Source organism: Watersipora subatra, chromosome 10 (genome assembly GCF_963576615.1).
Source record: "Watersipora subatra chromosome 10, tzWatSuba1.1, whole genome shotgun sequence".
NCBI classification, from domain to species: Eukaryota; Metazoa; Bryozoa; class Gymnolaemata; order Cheilostomatida; family Watersiporidae; genus Watersipora; species Watersipora subatra.
The window spans coordinates 36184772-36199178 of NC_088717.1; the positions used below are offsets into that span (position 1 = coordinate 36184772).

General features: G+C 36.4%; 1 protein-coding gene across 1 annotated transcript; it reads left to right on the forward strand.

Moving 5' to 3' along the window:
* The first annotated feature begins 499 nt into the window (after positions 1-499).
* Positions 500-14337, forward strand: LOC137405588 (dnaJ homolog subfamily C member 3-like). The gene is made up of 10 exons (XM_068091894.1): positions 500-632; positions 5773-6011; positions 6234-6308; positions 7389-7532; positions 7705-7886; positions 8698-8923; positions 9486-9606; positions 10803-10935; positions 13031-13179; positions 13942-14337. Exons 1-10 carry the CDS (start codon positions 548-550, stop codon positions 14082-14084), a joined length of 1497 nt encoding a protein of 498 aa, XP_067947995.1. The 5' UTR covers positions 500-547; the 3' UTR covers positions 14085-14337.
* Positions 14338-14407: the final 70 nt, after the last annotated feature.

The following is a 14407-nucleotide window of genomic DNA, read 5'->3' on the forward strand; positions in this document are numbered from 1 at the left end:
TCACTACAAGGATTAGGCAGTATGCCCACGTATAACAGCGGTCATGTCGTGCCAAGCAAATTTCAAAACATCCCTTTATTTTTCTATGGTACTTCAGGTATATTAGTTATTTGCTCGTTTTAATAATCTAGCTTTCATTACAAACGCAAACTATGCAGCTGTTTGCTTGTGTCAACCAAATTGACCTATGAGTAATTTAATACATGTAACTCGCCAAAAATAAAAAAAAATAAACGATTATAAAGGAAAGTGATACCGCGGGAAGCTAAAAACTTAGCAACACGACGCTTCGAGATGCTTACAAACGGCGTTTCCGTTTTAAATTTCGATAAACGTATCTGTTTTGCCGTTTTCGATTGGTGAGACTGCGTGGTTCTTTGGCTATTGATGCTCTGCAAACGACCTTCGCATATTTGGACCAATCAAAGTAAACCACATAGACCATTCCATGTGCGATTGTTCTTAGGTGTATTTTATCACACCTACTAATAGGATAGCTAGAACAAACCAGGTTACTACGAACAGGTTTTATTTGTGTGCTAGAGCCATGTATTGGCCCGGCCACGGCGGGTCTCTCGCTTTGGAGAGTAGTTTTCCATTGCTCTTAATTTCACTCTATCTTCAGTTAGAAGGTAAGCATCTTATACTCATTACAAACAGTTTTTCTTTTGAAAGAAAATCCCGTTTGTAGAATTTATCGCCGACTCCCATAGTTACGCTGCCTCTAGCTGATGTGTCCACACGCAAGGGAAACATCATTGTTTATGTCTATCGTTGAATTATTCTTTATCAAATACAGCTCGGCTGGGTAAAGACACTTCCATTGCTTTACTGTCCATTACGTGTTATTCAGAAATCAACACACAATAAAGTCGTCATAGGTGATGTGGAAAAACAGAAGGTTGGTCTTTTATTCATAATTTGATATATGTATTCGAAGCTGTTTGGGTTCATTGGGTTGTAATCAGTGATTACTGGGAACGTGCCCACTTGTCTCTCCTTGCTCATTACTGCTTTCTCTGAGAGATTTAGAACTGTCCGAGAATACAGCTGCTGTGAAGACAGCTCTCATTTGCTCAAATCTAGGCAAACTTGATTGTGAACAAATGTACACAGATGTCTGAGGCTGACTGACACTTGTGATGTAACTGTCATAATACTGGACCCAGATTTATTTGGTTGGTTTTGTACTGGAAATCTCAATTGTCTTCTGTCACTATTTTTCACCTTCAACCTGCACATTATCCTCATCACGGGGTTTTGTTCACCAGCTTAATTCAATGTCTATGCACTGTTGAACCCTAGGTACTGGATGGAAGTTCTATGTGCCTCCAACCTCTCTTCATCTCTCTTTCTCCTAAGCCTTTCTCATCATGCAAATTTACTTTTCATTTTGTTTGTGATAAGTAATGAAATCATAAGTCTAATTGAAGACTAACAATAACTGCCTAACCACCAAATATTGGCGGGTACTTTTGTTATCTCTTTTTTTTTGTTGAACCACATTCTCCATGATGCAAGATTTGCCTAGCATTTCGGGTTTATGGATGGCTAGGTAGCAGTCGATATGGTGACAGACGCTTAGGCGACACCTTCATCTCAAAATGTGACAAACTTAAGACGGAACGGTGACACAACGAACAGAAAAGCGATAACTCCAGACTGAAAGGCCATAATTCTAGACTGAAAGGCTGCAATTCTAGACGGAAAGGCGACACATAGATTTACAGATCAGTTCATACTCATTTATAGACTGGGTTTGATGTGACCCAATGTTGTCTGCTTTTAAGTTATATATGTATTGCAATGGTTTTATAGTTATTTGAATGCTTTCTATTACTAAATAATATCAATACATCAGCATATGCATACTTACCTGCTCTAAAGGTAATAACCTCATCAGGTTGAGGAATGAACCTCAAGCCAATAAAATGGTCCTCTTCAGTCCGCATGTCAATCTAAGGGCAGCTTAATTCAAAACATAGGTCTTGCTTTGTCTTAAATTGGTAACTGGACATTACTTGGGACTAATCCCAAAACTTACATGCAGATATCATCTGAATTACAACAGTTAAGTACACACAGCCACGCGCAGGTACTGGAATGTACATACACTTGTAGTCATACACTAACATAATAACAAGAACTTCCCTTCACCATTGTAAAATAAAGCAGTCATTAGAGTTCAAGCCTATGAATGTCCATGTGCTTTCTTTCATTCTTCTATAAAAAGTCTATCATTTGTTATAATATTCATAAACTTATATAAAAGATTCAAATTGCATGTTAAATTGAAGAAAAGAGTGTAAATGACATAGCACATGGCAGCATTAACTCACATCTGCTGCTGATTATTTATCACAAAGATCGTTGAGTTGGCGATCATACCTCTTTGTCTCTCACTATAAATTATGTTATCTGCCCCATCGTATATGTGTCAATGGTGATTTGGTTAAATATTTTAAGTGACAAAGGGTAACGTGGCATTAGGACAGGTTAATCTCTATCGTTTTGAACGAGTCGTTTCTCTACAAGCTTTCTGTGATGCTGTTTAGTTTTTTATGGCAAGCTGTGGAGGAATGTAAATTGCACTTGAGGCTATTGAGTCTGTGTGATAATGACATTAGATTTTCAGCATAATGGAAAAAAACAAAGATAGTGAAATCATCTTTGCTATAAGTAAATTGTGTATCACAGTAATGGGAGATTGTATTTTCACCTAACACAGAAATCTTACATCTCTCGCAGAGTACTGTGAATTTTGATGTCTGAAACAAAAACAAATTTTCTCAAGATGAGATAACTCTGAAATTACAATAGTTCGAAACAAGCTTGTCCACAATTTAACTAAAAAGTGACTTATTGAAACGTATTCAACATGTTGATACAGAAACATGTTTTATAATTGCAAATTAACAAGCCAAACGCGGTTTTTTAAGCAAACTAACATTTTGCTGAATATTTGAGCTAGCGCGTTTGGAAAATGCCAGCATTGGGGTTTCAAAATTTGCGCTACTATTCAGTTTGATTAATAAAAAAAATTAGTAGTACACAATAAAACTCTCGATGCAATGTGTTTTAATATGGAAACACTACATATGACACAAAATCTCATTCTCAGTACTTACCTTAAATAAAAGAAGCAAACCAGTATGTCGCCTTTTAGTCTGGAATTGTCTGGACTCGATGCCATGTGTTTTAATATGGAAGTACTACATATGACAAACAATCTCATATTCTCAGTACTTACCTTAAATAAAAAAAGCAAATTAGTATGTCGCCTTTTAGTCTGGAATTGTCGCCTTTGTGTTCGCTTTGTCACCCTTGTATTTGTAGCCTTCTCGACTGTCTCCTAACCGTCCAGTTACCAAAATCTCAACTTATTGTCCCATGTAATTTCCTAGAGAGTACATTAGAGTATCATTGGCAAAGGCGCTTCACCTTTGTATCTTTAGTTTTCACATTGTGATTCTTTATGTATGTGATCAGTCAGCAATAAATTTGAGCAATATGGATATGAAATGCTGTTTTATGCTCTTAAATTTTCATTATGATTGGCTTTTGTACATTTGAAGAATTTTAAATAGATGAGGTAGAAACAGATTAAAACATCGTTGATTAGTGCTGGCGTTTAGGTAGGATAATATGTGGCAACACTGGAGCACAACAAAGTGGCCTTAATGAATTCAGTTGTCTCTGTATCTACATGTATCTAAGAAGACAGATTGGCTGAATAGCCAATGAAACTAGAGTTATTCAGCAATCATTTTAATATTCCTGCCTTTCCACCCTCGCTTAAATGATAGATAGCAAAATTAGAATGCTTGTATGAAAGGAAAAAATGGTTCAGCATCTGATTTCTGTATCTGAATCCTGACCGAATCTGAAATTGACTGAGTCCCGACTTCTACAAAGTGCTTTAATTCTACCTTTTACGTAATGAAGATGCTTATTTATCCTAGATTCGAGAGACGACTACAGCAAGGTTGCCCTGCATGTCAAAAATAGTCTGTGTGTAATGCTGTAGTTACGCTTTACGTGAAACCATTTATTTCTCTTGCTTTTTGCAACCGACACAAGTAGGAAATTACTGTACATAGAAAAATTGGGCTCAAGTGTTGATAGTCAGTGTTGTGTGTTGTAATACAGTAGACACCCTTATAACATACACCTCACTATAAAGTAAATTCCATATAATGTAAAGAAAAGAAGTTATGTAAAAATGAAGTTTTTGCTTCGTACCACATAAAAATTCTATCTAACATAGTGTCAAATCGGTGCAAGTTGTCAAGTTTGATTCAAATAATGAGAATCTTGTAGTTAGTCTTAAAGTATTACTTTTTCTCTTGCCGCACTTGAAACAGAAAATATGACATGTGTATAGCGTTATCTCTATTGTACAGGGAAGTTTCGTGACACTCTAGTTCGCCATGCTAGATTTTCAGGTGTGTTGACAAAACTTAGAAGTAGCTACGCAATGGTTTAGAAATTCAAAGGCGATCGATTGGTGCAGGCGTTACAGCATCGGTCTGCCAATCTGATTGTCACGAGTTAGAGTATCATTGAAAGTTATCTTTTATCATAGCTTTAATCCCTGGAAACGGATAGCCGACAAACAAGTAGACACCACTCTTATAGTAAAAATCTATTGTTATACTTCATTGTAGAAGTATAAAATATTTGTTATCCTATTTTAAAAAATAGGCATTGTTGCCTAAAAAAATAAACAAATCATTGTAAATGGATTTTGAAGATCCCCTTAACTTATTGTAAAGTTATCACAATCATGAACCATAAAACGAGTGAAAGGGAAAAGGGAAAGTTGTTGATTTGAACTAATAATACTACAGTCATGGTACAGTCTCTGTCCGTCTGTTGAGTTATAGCGATGAGGTTTTATGATTTAAAAATCTGCTGCATACTGAATCTCAATTCGGAACCCCCAGTTCTGCAGACAGACATTTTTCTAATTAATACACTACGCTGTCCAGCGGGCTGTACTACGGAATAAACTGGGCACATACTTATTACACATGCCAATCTTTCATGGCTTCACATTCAACGCTACAGTAAGTGCTATGCGTGAAGCCATACCAGAAGAAAAATGCCTTTTCATCCGTGAAGAAAGATGTTCAAATTTGCATGGTCAACAAGACTTGCAATCAATATAGATCTGTAGTAGGCACAGCAGCCAGTACGGTATGAATTACATAGAAATAAACACAGTTCACAGAAAAACACAGTACACAAGAATAAACAAAATGCCTTCATTTAAAAATTAGAGTGGTAAATGCATCTGTTGATTAAAAGTAAATTTTAGAAGTGAAGTCTAGTTTTCCTTTTTGTAAGACCAAAGAGATAATTTTCGAAAGAACTTAGAGTGGATTAGGCAATTTTCATGTATTTTGCTGTTCATATAACGTGAACTCCCTATAACGTAAACGTTCCTGGAACAGATTATTTTCGTTGTACATTTCATGTTGTACACTTTAACCACAAAATTCGTGTTGCTGGCAGAGGAGATGATCCATCATATATAATGCCTATAGGCAGATTGCTTGTATTACAATTGGCACCTAATTAACCGATAATATATATGTGGTAGTTTTTGAGTTGCATAAAAATATATCCAAAAAGCATTGAGGGACTTAATTAGAGCCAAAGCAATATGTAAACACCTATATCAATCATAACAAAGATTGAAAGAGTAACTGATCGTGTATTGAAATTGTCAAGTGCACATGGGATAAAGCTGTACTGCGCTCTTTGCAGGAGTTGTAGCGGGTACCACGCAACAAGACATTGATAGCCATTTAGAGATGGGAAAGAAGTTTTTGGCAGCTGGGCAGCTTTCGGATGCCCTGAGTCACTATCATGCAGCTGTTGATCTGGACCCTAGCAATTATTTAACCTATTTTAAGAGAGCAACTGTTTATCTAGCCATTGGAAAGTCCAAATCTGCTCTTCCCGATCTGGAAAAAGTGTTGGATATAAAACCAAACTTTCATGCAGTAAGTATTTAGGGGTAGCATGTTTTCATGCAGGATTGGATAGCTGTCAGAAAAAGCTTACGAATAAATAAAATTACCTGGTGTTGTTCTCTCAGCCATGTTTCAACAGACTGCTTTCTCATGCTTTTATAGCATCTGATGTTGTTCCTTGTTAAAACAAACCAACTCGTGCCAGTTTGACACTGTTGGAAAGTAACGATTGGTGCACTCATCTCATTATAGGCCAGGATTCAGAAAGGAAACATTCTATTAAAGCAAGGCTATATCGATAAAGCAGAACATGAATATCGAACTGTTGTAAGTTATCATTTTCTTATTCTGTACCAGAAACCATTATTTCTCAATTTTTTAACTCTTGTTGTGGGACTGCTGCATTGTGTAAACTTGTATTTCCAAAGTGCTTTTAAAGGTTGACTTGCAACAAAATTCATATTACAGTTATTTGGTATCAAAAGATTCACCATGTCTTACTCTGTTGTGTTGTAGGTGCAAAATATGTGGAAATGTGACTACAAGCTCTTAAAAGCTAAAAAAATGAACAGTTAAACGCAGCCGCACGAGACCGCCGTTGTTTGGATTTTTTTTCCAAAACCGCTCAAATGTGATGTAGTTGTAGGAGATGGCTTCTGTTTACACTTTCAAACAACCTCATTCGTCGAAATATTTTCACAAATATTCTTCAAGCATTCAATAAAACCATGTCTATTGTTCTTACGCGTCTATTTCATCGTCATTGTAACGCTGTCACTTTTAGCACTGATATCTTATAACTTGCCATAAAAATTCGTTTAATTTTTTAATCTTAGCTCGAAGGAGTACATATCATTGTCTGAGGATCATGATGAGCCTGTTGGTCACTTGTGATAATTGAAAATCGCTGCAGAGATTATTTGCGAAGTATTGGGTCACATGATCAGATTATGACTAGACGATTAGACTAAGTCGAAACAAAACTGTAATGTAGCGAGCACCTATATTTGATACGGGGTCTTCGGTAAAACCCGAAGTGTTTGTCATAAACTAATGCTACGATAAGTTTTATATTGAGCCTTTTATTGGTCTTTTCAATTCACGTGAGAACATCACGTGACAAAACAATAACCAAATTTAATGACTACGTCAGAAAAATAAACAGATTCCAATCTACGGCGGCTTTTCGTTTTTTAGCTTTTAAGAGCTTGTAATCACATTTCCACATATTTTGCACCTACAACACAGCAAAGTAAGACATGGTGAATCTTTTTGATACCAAATAACTGTAATGTGAATTTTGTTGTAAGTCAACCTTTAACACCAAAACTTGCATCACATTAATGTAGCAATTCATTAGAAGTTCATCATTGCCACCTTTACTTCAACAACTCCATTGGTTCACAGTTATCAAAGGATGACAACAATGCTGAGGCTAGCCAGCGAATAGAGGAGCTCCCACAACTGCGGGCTATGATAGATAGAGCTCAGTATCTTCAGGACCATAATGATTTTGCTGCTGCCGAACAAGAACTATCAAAAGTAATAGAGGTGTGTGGAACTATTTGCCCTTTCGAGGATCAATTCTAGCTTAAGCTAAGGCTAAGGTTGTTTTTACGTTATATATTTTCCTGATTTGTTTTGCTGGTAGTTGGTATTGAGTGAGCTCCAAACGCCATTTCCCTTTTTAAAGAATGAAAGCAGCTGGTACCATACATTGTAGAGCTGTCCGTGGGACACATCATTGCGAGAAAAACGAGCCGATTGCTACATCAGTATGCAAGAATATTTTAAAGCTATAGGTGATATAAAAGCAACAACCAAACTAGTTGGCGACAATACAGCGGCATTCTATAGGATCAGCGACCTGCACTACCAGCTTGGAGAGGCTGATGATTCTCTGAGGTTTGTAAAGCCACCTTTGTTATGTTCTGTTGTTGTATTAGCAGCATTTGTGGCACATGGCAGCAGGTGCTTGCCTTAGAGGGGTGTTTGATGAATGAAATTATTATAGAGCAACACTGATTTATTGTCTATGGAAGTTTTTAATGTCACTATAGTACATAGGTGTTAGATAATATTATTATTATTATTTCAAACTACCACATAAATACTGTAAAACCTTTATTTGAACGCTTCAATTTTCAGCCCTTTCCCTATAGTGGAGCTTGATTAGAGATAACCTTCAAATAACGTTTGGTGTTGCATTATTGAAACACCTTGTCAAAATTAGTACGATTTTGTGGACGCTTATCTAATGATCACTTGCTATTATGGCTTCGTAAAGATCAAGAATGTCAAATAGAGGTGGCGGTCAAATAAAGACGGCCCTCAAAAAAAGGGTGGCTTTCAGAATAATGATGGTTTTCAAATAAAGGTGGCTTTCAAGTTCAGGTTTCATGGTAGTAGGATTTAGAAGTAATATGTAATAGGTTGTAGTATAAAATGTTATCGAACTCTTTTGGCTGTAGTTTATTTTGTCATTGTTTAGTTTATTTAGTTGAAGAAAGAAAAAACCTACTGTTGAGTAATAGTTTATTCGGAAAGGAGACAAAAATACCTAAAAAAATTAAATGTCAATTTAGGATCGATTGCACCTTCTGATCACATAAACTCACTTTGAAAGATCACATTGCCGTGTTTTCCCTGATTATCTAAGTAAGATATGGCTAGGCAAATTGTCGTGGAGGTTGACAAGAAGGTTTGCACTGTCTAGGGAGATACGAGAGTGTCTGAAGCTAGACCCAGACCATAAGCAATGTTTTCCTCACTACAAGAAGGTGAAGAAGCTCGTAAAGCAGATGGAGCAGGCCCAGGAACTGAAGAACAACCACGAGTGGGATGATTGTATAGCCAAGGCTCATAATATGCTCAAGACCGAGGGTCGCGTCTATCACTATGTATATACGGCCAAGGGTCATATATGCCACTGCCAGGTGCAGGTAAGTACAATTCCTATATTTTATAGTAACTGAACATTTGAAATCCTACATGAAGCACCATGAGATATATTTGTCTGCTAAAGACTGGTTAAGCAACACAGAATGGGGATTGTTAAAGGCATCTCGTTGATGAACACCAAAGGGTGTCTTTATTGGTATCTAAAAAGACAAATATGAAAGATGAACATGCGCCCTATTATAAACTGAAGAAGTGTTTTCGAACACACAACCATAAGTAGCATAGCAGCATTAGTACTTGGCACGTTCGTATGTGCTTTCATTTGTGGTTTTGTTTCATTAGAGAAAAGCTTGAACTAGGAGAACCGTAGCTCCAGTAGAGATATAATAAATGCTTTGCTGGCAGGCAAAGCAAACATCACCAGTTAAAATATAAGTGCAAGTCTGGTAATTTAGATGAGATCCATAATTTTAAAATATAATATGGATAACTCACTCTAGCTAAAATGATTGTTCTATGGCTTAATTGAATTGATTGCTCTATGTGATTACTCTCTAGGTAGAGTGACAGATCTGTGGTAAGAAGTTATCAATGATGTTGCAGGCAGGTCAAAAGGAAGACGCACTGAGAGCTTGTGATGAAGTATTGAAGATGAACCCTAATAGTGTTGATGCTTTCTGTGATCTTGCAGAGTTATATATCAATGAGCAGGATTATGAGAAAGGTTTGTCATTTTGGCAAAATACGAATTGGCTTTAGATGAAGTTGTGTTTTCGTCAGATGTACAATTAAATGAGAAATTCTGTGTTGGTTTGGGGCTATATGCTCGATCTGTCAGCATGGGTGTTTTGTTGACATACAGAAAGGTTTTGTTGAAGCACAGAAAGCTTGACCTAGTTAAAGATCTATTGTACCACATTTTGGAAATCGGCCAGTGAAAAATAGTTACTGTATCAGCTGGCTGCTTACACCCGATTCGTGTGCTAAAATACATGTATTTGCACCCTTTTTGAAATGTTATGAGTTTTTTTGTAATATAGTTGACAGATTGTGTTAATACGTAAAGATGATGTTTACTTTAAGTGAGGCAATGGTTTATTGTTACAACTGGTAATTCCATTGCATTTCAAACTAATACTCTCTCTCTCTCACACATAAGTTTAATATGGTAGCTTTATAGTCATGTGATATTTTAGTAAACCAATATTGTTTCCACGTTTAAAATGTTAACCTTTTTCATAAATTGACTTTCACAATACATTGATAATTCAGTGTGCTCAGCATAAATTTGGCAACGGTTGGAACAACCAAGAGGCAAGTTATTCACTTAAGAGCTTCTAAAATTAAACACTAGAAACTTAGAAACAAGCATTGTTGTAATAGCTTGTTTCTCAACTGCTACACGACTGAAGGCTGCATGATCTTTCTGTAACATTATTCTTATTCTTACCGTTCAGAAGTGGAACAAGCAAGTTTGGACCATTGTTTTCAGTTTAAACAACACAATTAACTGAACTCAATATTTTAATGGAAGGGTCTTTTTTACACTAACCGGCTCCCAACCTATGGACTATGACGAATGTAATGGTTGTAAAAGGTAGTGTGAGTGATATTGCTTTACAGCTTTTCACCAATATCCATGGAGTAGGCTGCCACCTATACCCATAGCATAGGCTTGTCTAAGTCGGTTTGTCAGACAGAACACTGGCAGATGTTTGCTGGTGAAGAACTTTCCATTGTCAATAGTTTCTGTTCTCAGTCCATAAACAAAACTACGTCAGGATTCTGTAAACTTTTGTGTGAAAAAGGCATTAAGAAGTGGTGTACGGCTCAAACCCTTGTCAGACTTGGTTATGAATATCTTGAAGAGTTATTTATTTTACTAAGTTTTGGGAAGGTAACTTGACAATTCTATTGCAGCAATCGACTATTATCAGAAAGCGCTGGGTGTGTCTGAAGGACATCACAGAGCCAAAGAAGGTCTTGAAACAGCGCAGAAGCTTCTAAAACAGTCTAAAAAGAGAGACTACTATAAGATCTTAGGAGTACCAAGGTATGCTGATCTACTTTTAATTTAAGGATGCTTGGGATGTCAGCGCTATCGAATGTTCATTATGTGTAGACTGGTAGATTTGGTTTTGTATAGAATCTCAAGATTTGAGGTACAGTGCACCCTCGAATTATGACCTCCTTGTTTTATGTTTTGTCATCTTATGATGTGGAACACGTTTGTTTTTCCGTCTCTTGTTACGGCATTTTTTCGCCATATGACATCAACAAAAATGTTTTCGTAATTCAAATTTTGCGGTTGGTGTGCTGAATGCATCAGAATACTGAAGATGTTGATATGCTATTTTCTGAAATCCCTCCCACAACGCCAGACAGAGATGTGATGCCCACTCCCTCTTGGCTCAGCATTGTTCATTTTTCATAAATGCATGATATTGTTTAAATGAAACAAAAATTAGTGAAAAGTAAGCGAAGTGAAAACTTATTGTGCTATTTAGCATTTACTATATTTACTTTAAACTTTAATTCATTATACGTATATAACTACAGTCAAACATGGATAACTCGAACTTCACGGGACCGAGCGAAAGTGTTCGAATTATCAGAGCGTTCAAGTTATCAGAGCACTGTCACAAGTCCATGTATTTACTTATTTATTAGTAGATACATGTACATATACAAACTATAATATAAATCAAAAGCACAAATGGCTTGCTTCAAATTAAATGCTTCCAATGTAAAGGTTAAAACGTTTTTATCAAAAAGTATAGATATTTTTCTATCACTTGAGATTGGTTTGTTGTTTGAGGTGATGTTATTGCCAGGATGTTTTTTAGATTGACATTGACAAAACTTGATCGTTGTTGAAATGCTCAAAAGAAAAGACATATTTTTCTTTTGAGCGTTTTACCCACGATCAATTTTGCCGATTTTTCTTAAAGTTTATGCAAAGATTACCTCACTTTACCTTGCTTCCGAAGGGCGATCGCTAAGCGGATGTTTGGTATAAATCAAATTTCTCCAAACCTTTAGAAAAGTCGTTGACGAAAATATTTTGCCGATGATGGTAATAACGACGCTTATGAATTACGAAAAGTTGAGGTTTACCTCTATGGCTTGGAATAAAGTGATTTTCTAAAGCGATAACAACCGTTTCGGTAGCCGGTGGAAAAAACTGTTCGAGTTAACAGTGTTTAGTTCGAGTTATCTATAGCAATTTATCATTACGTGGGAACGGACCAACGAACCGTTCGAGTTAACCATGTGTTCGAGCTATCCGTGGGCGAGTTATCCATGTTTGACTGTACATGTATAACTGTAATTCGTTAGCTTCGTGCCCTAAGATTGATAACGACATTAAATTAAGAATCATAATTAAAGCGGGCCGTAACCACCAAATACAATTAAGTTACTGTAACTATAGTTACTGAGGTTAACATATTTTGTTACAAATTTTCAATATGTACAGTACATAGAAAAATGTTGATGTTGTTTAGGTAATTAGGTAATTACTATGGGTTTCTATACCCCTCTCTACACTTTTGCCTTATAATGCCAACACCGGAGTGAATTAATGTCAAATGGCGGGGGGGGGGGGGGGGTCCACTGTACTTTTTTATATGCCACAAATATATAACGAGGTTTTGGTGTGGCTTGTTAGCACATTGGCCCACACAGGCCATAAATCCATATACATTCTATGGATTTAGTAGTACAACAAATACATAGGATATATACATTCTATGGATTTAGTAGTACAACTAAATACATAGGATATTCAATCCTAAGGATATTCTTAGGATTGAATGTTGCAACAGCAAAGATTTAAGTTGCATAAATAAGAAAGAAACTTAGCGAGTGGTGGTTAGCTGATTATTATCTGTTTGCATTGCAGTAGAAAATCATACAAAGGTACATTTGTGGATCACTAGAACAATATTTGCAGTCTATCTTTTTAACGATTACCCAGGCGTCTTTGAATATTCACTGCTACAGTAACAATTAAAACCTTTGTCAAACGAATCTGAGCATATTTCTCTCTGCGACAAAATCTATGCTACAGAAGTTTTCAAATTTTGGGCCTATTAAAAGACAGTTCATATATGAGTTCCTTCAGTTCCTGACTTCAACATTTACAGGTTTGCACAGAAAAAACAAATAATGAAGGCATACCGAAAATTGGCCATGATGTGGCATCCAGATAGGTTTGAGACTGAAGAAGAGAAAAAGGAGGCTGAGAAGAAATTTATGGATATCGCTGCTGCCAAAGAAGTTCTTACAGATCCAGGTGGGCCACATATTTTTAGATCTATTGCTTGGGTGACATTTGGATAGCTTTGGATGCAGGTACTTTAATTACAGCTTGTCTCAAGCGGTCATTGTTTATCTCTGTCATGTGTGTTTGTTCAGGCCAATGTGAAACACATGGTGCTGTTGGTATCCAGCTTTCTGTTGTCAGTTTTGGCAGATAAAATCATTAGCAAGCATGGCCTAGCTCCTTAGTCGGTTTCTCTAGCGAAAATTGTCTTGAATTTTTAAGTTTGGCAGTGCTAAGAGATTATAGATTTTCAAACTGGTGTTTTCTGGAATCCAAAAACAATTTTACAAGTTGCAATTTCAGAAATATCAGAAATCTAGTGAACTCTGACACCTTTTACATGGCATTCTATGATAAGATTGCTACTAAGAAACGTGTTCCCATGTAAAATTCATTACTGTTGTCAATTAAATGAAATGAAGCTAGTTTGGTGTTAGTCTCTTCTGATTAGCTATTTTAATAGAATTATAGTCCGAAAAGTGGCCATAAGTTATATGAAGTTTGGCTGATTGTTTTAGCTAGTTACTGGTTCATTGATATTCAAAAAATGCACAAAATTATTGGCCAACCTAGTTTTACCATAACAACAATATTACTGACTAGCTAACGTACTCATAGCATTAGCTTGTTGTTCCTTTTCTTGCACTCAGCTCACCCATGTGTACACCTGTTAGGTTCCCTTTGTCTAATTAGTTCCAAGCTTTGATTTTCTTATCAATTCTACAATTGTAGAGATGAGGGAGAAGTTTGATAAAGGGGAAGACCCGATGGATCCTGAACAGCAAAAGCAAGGCAGTCATCAACATCCCTTTTTCCATGGTTTTAATCCTTTTGAAGGCGGCAGTGGAGGCAGCTTCAAGTTTCATTTCAACTAGCTTCTATAACTCCTCACATTTTCTCATTTCTCTCCAGTCACCAACAGACACAATTAGGAAATATGTTGTACATAAAATGTTAGATAATACCCCACATCTAGTATCTATCTTGGGACTTACGGTCTACTCTGCAATGCACCTTGTCTATTGGCACCCTATCTGTCGGCGCAGTCGGTAACACAATTGATATTCATTTATTTTGTTAATGGTGTTATTTAAAATATTTTTTAAAATACATTGGTGTAACAAGCAACCAGGTACACATTTTGAATGTCATCTTGAGATTTTACATATCAATTTAGGACTCCCTCCAAGCTCTTTTA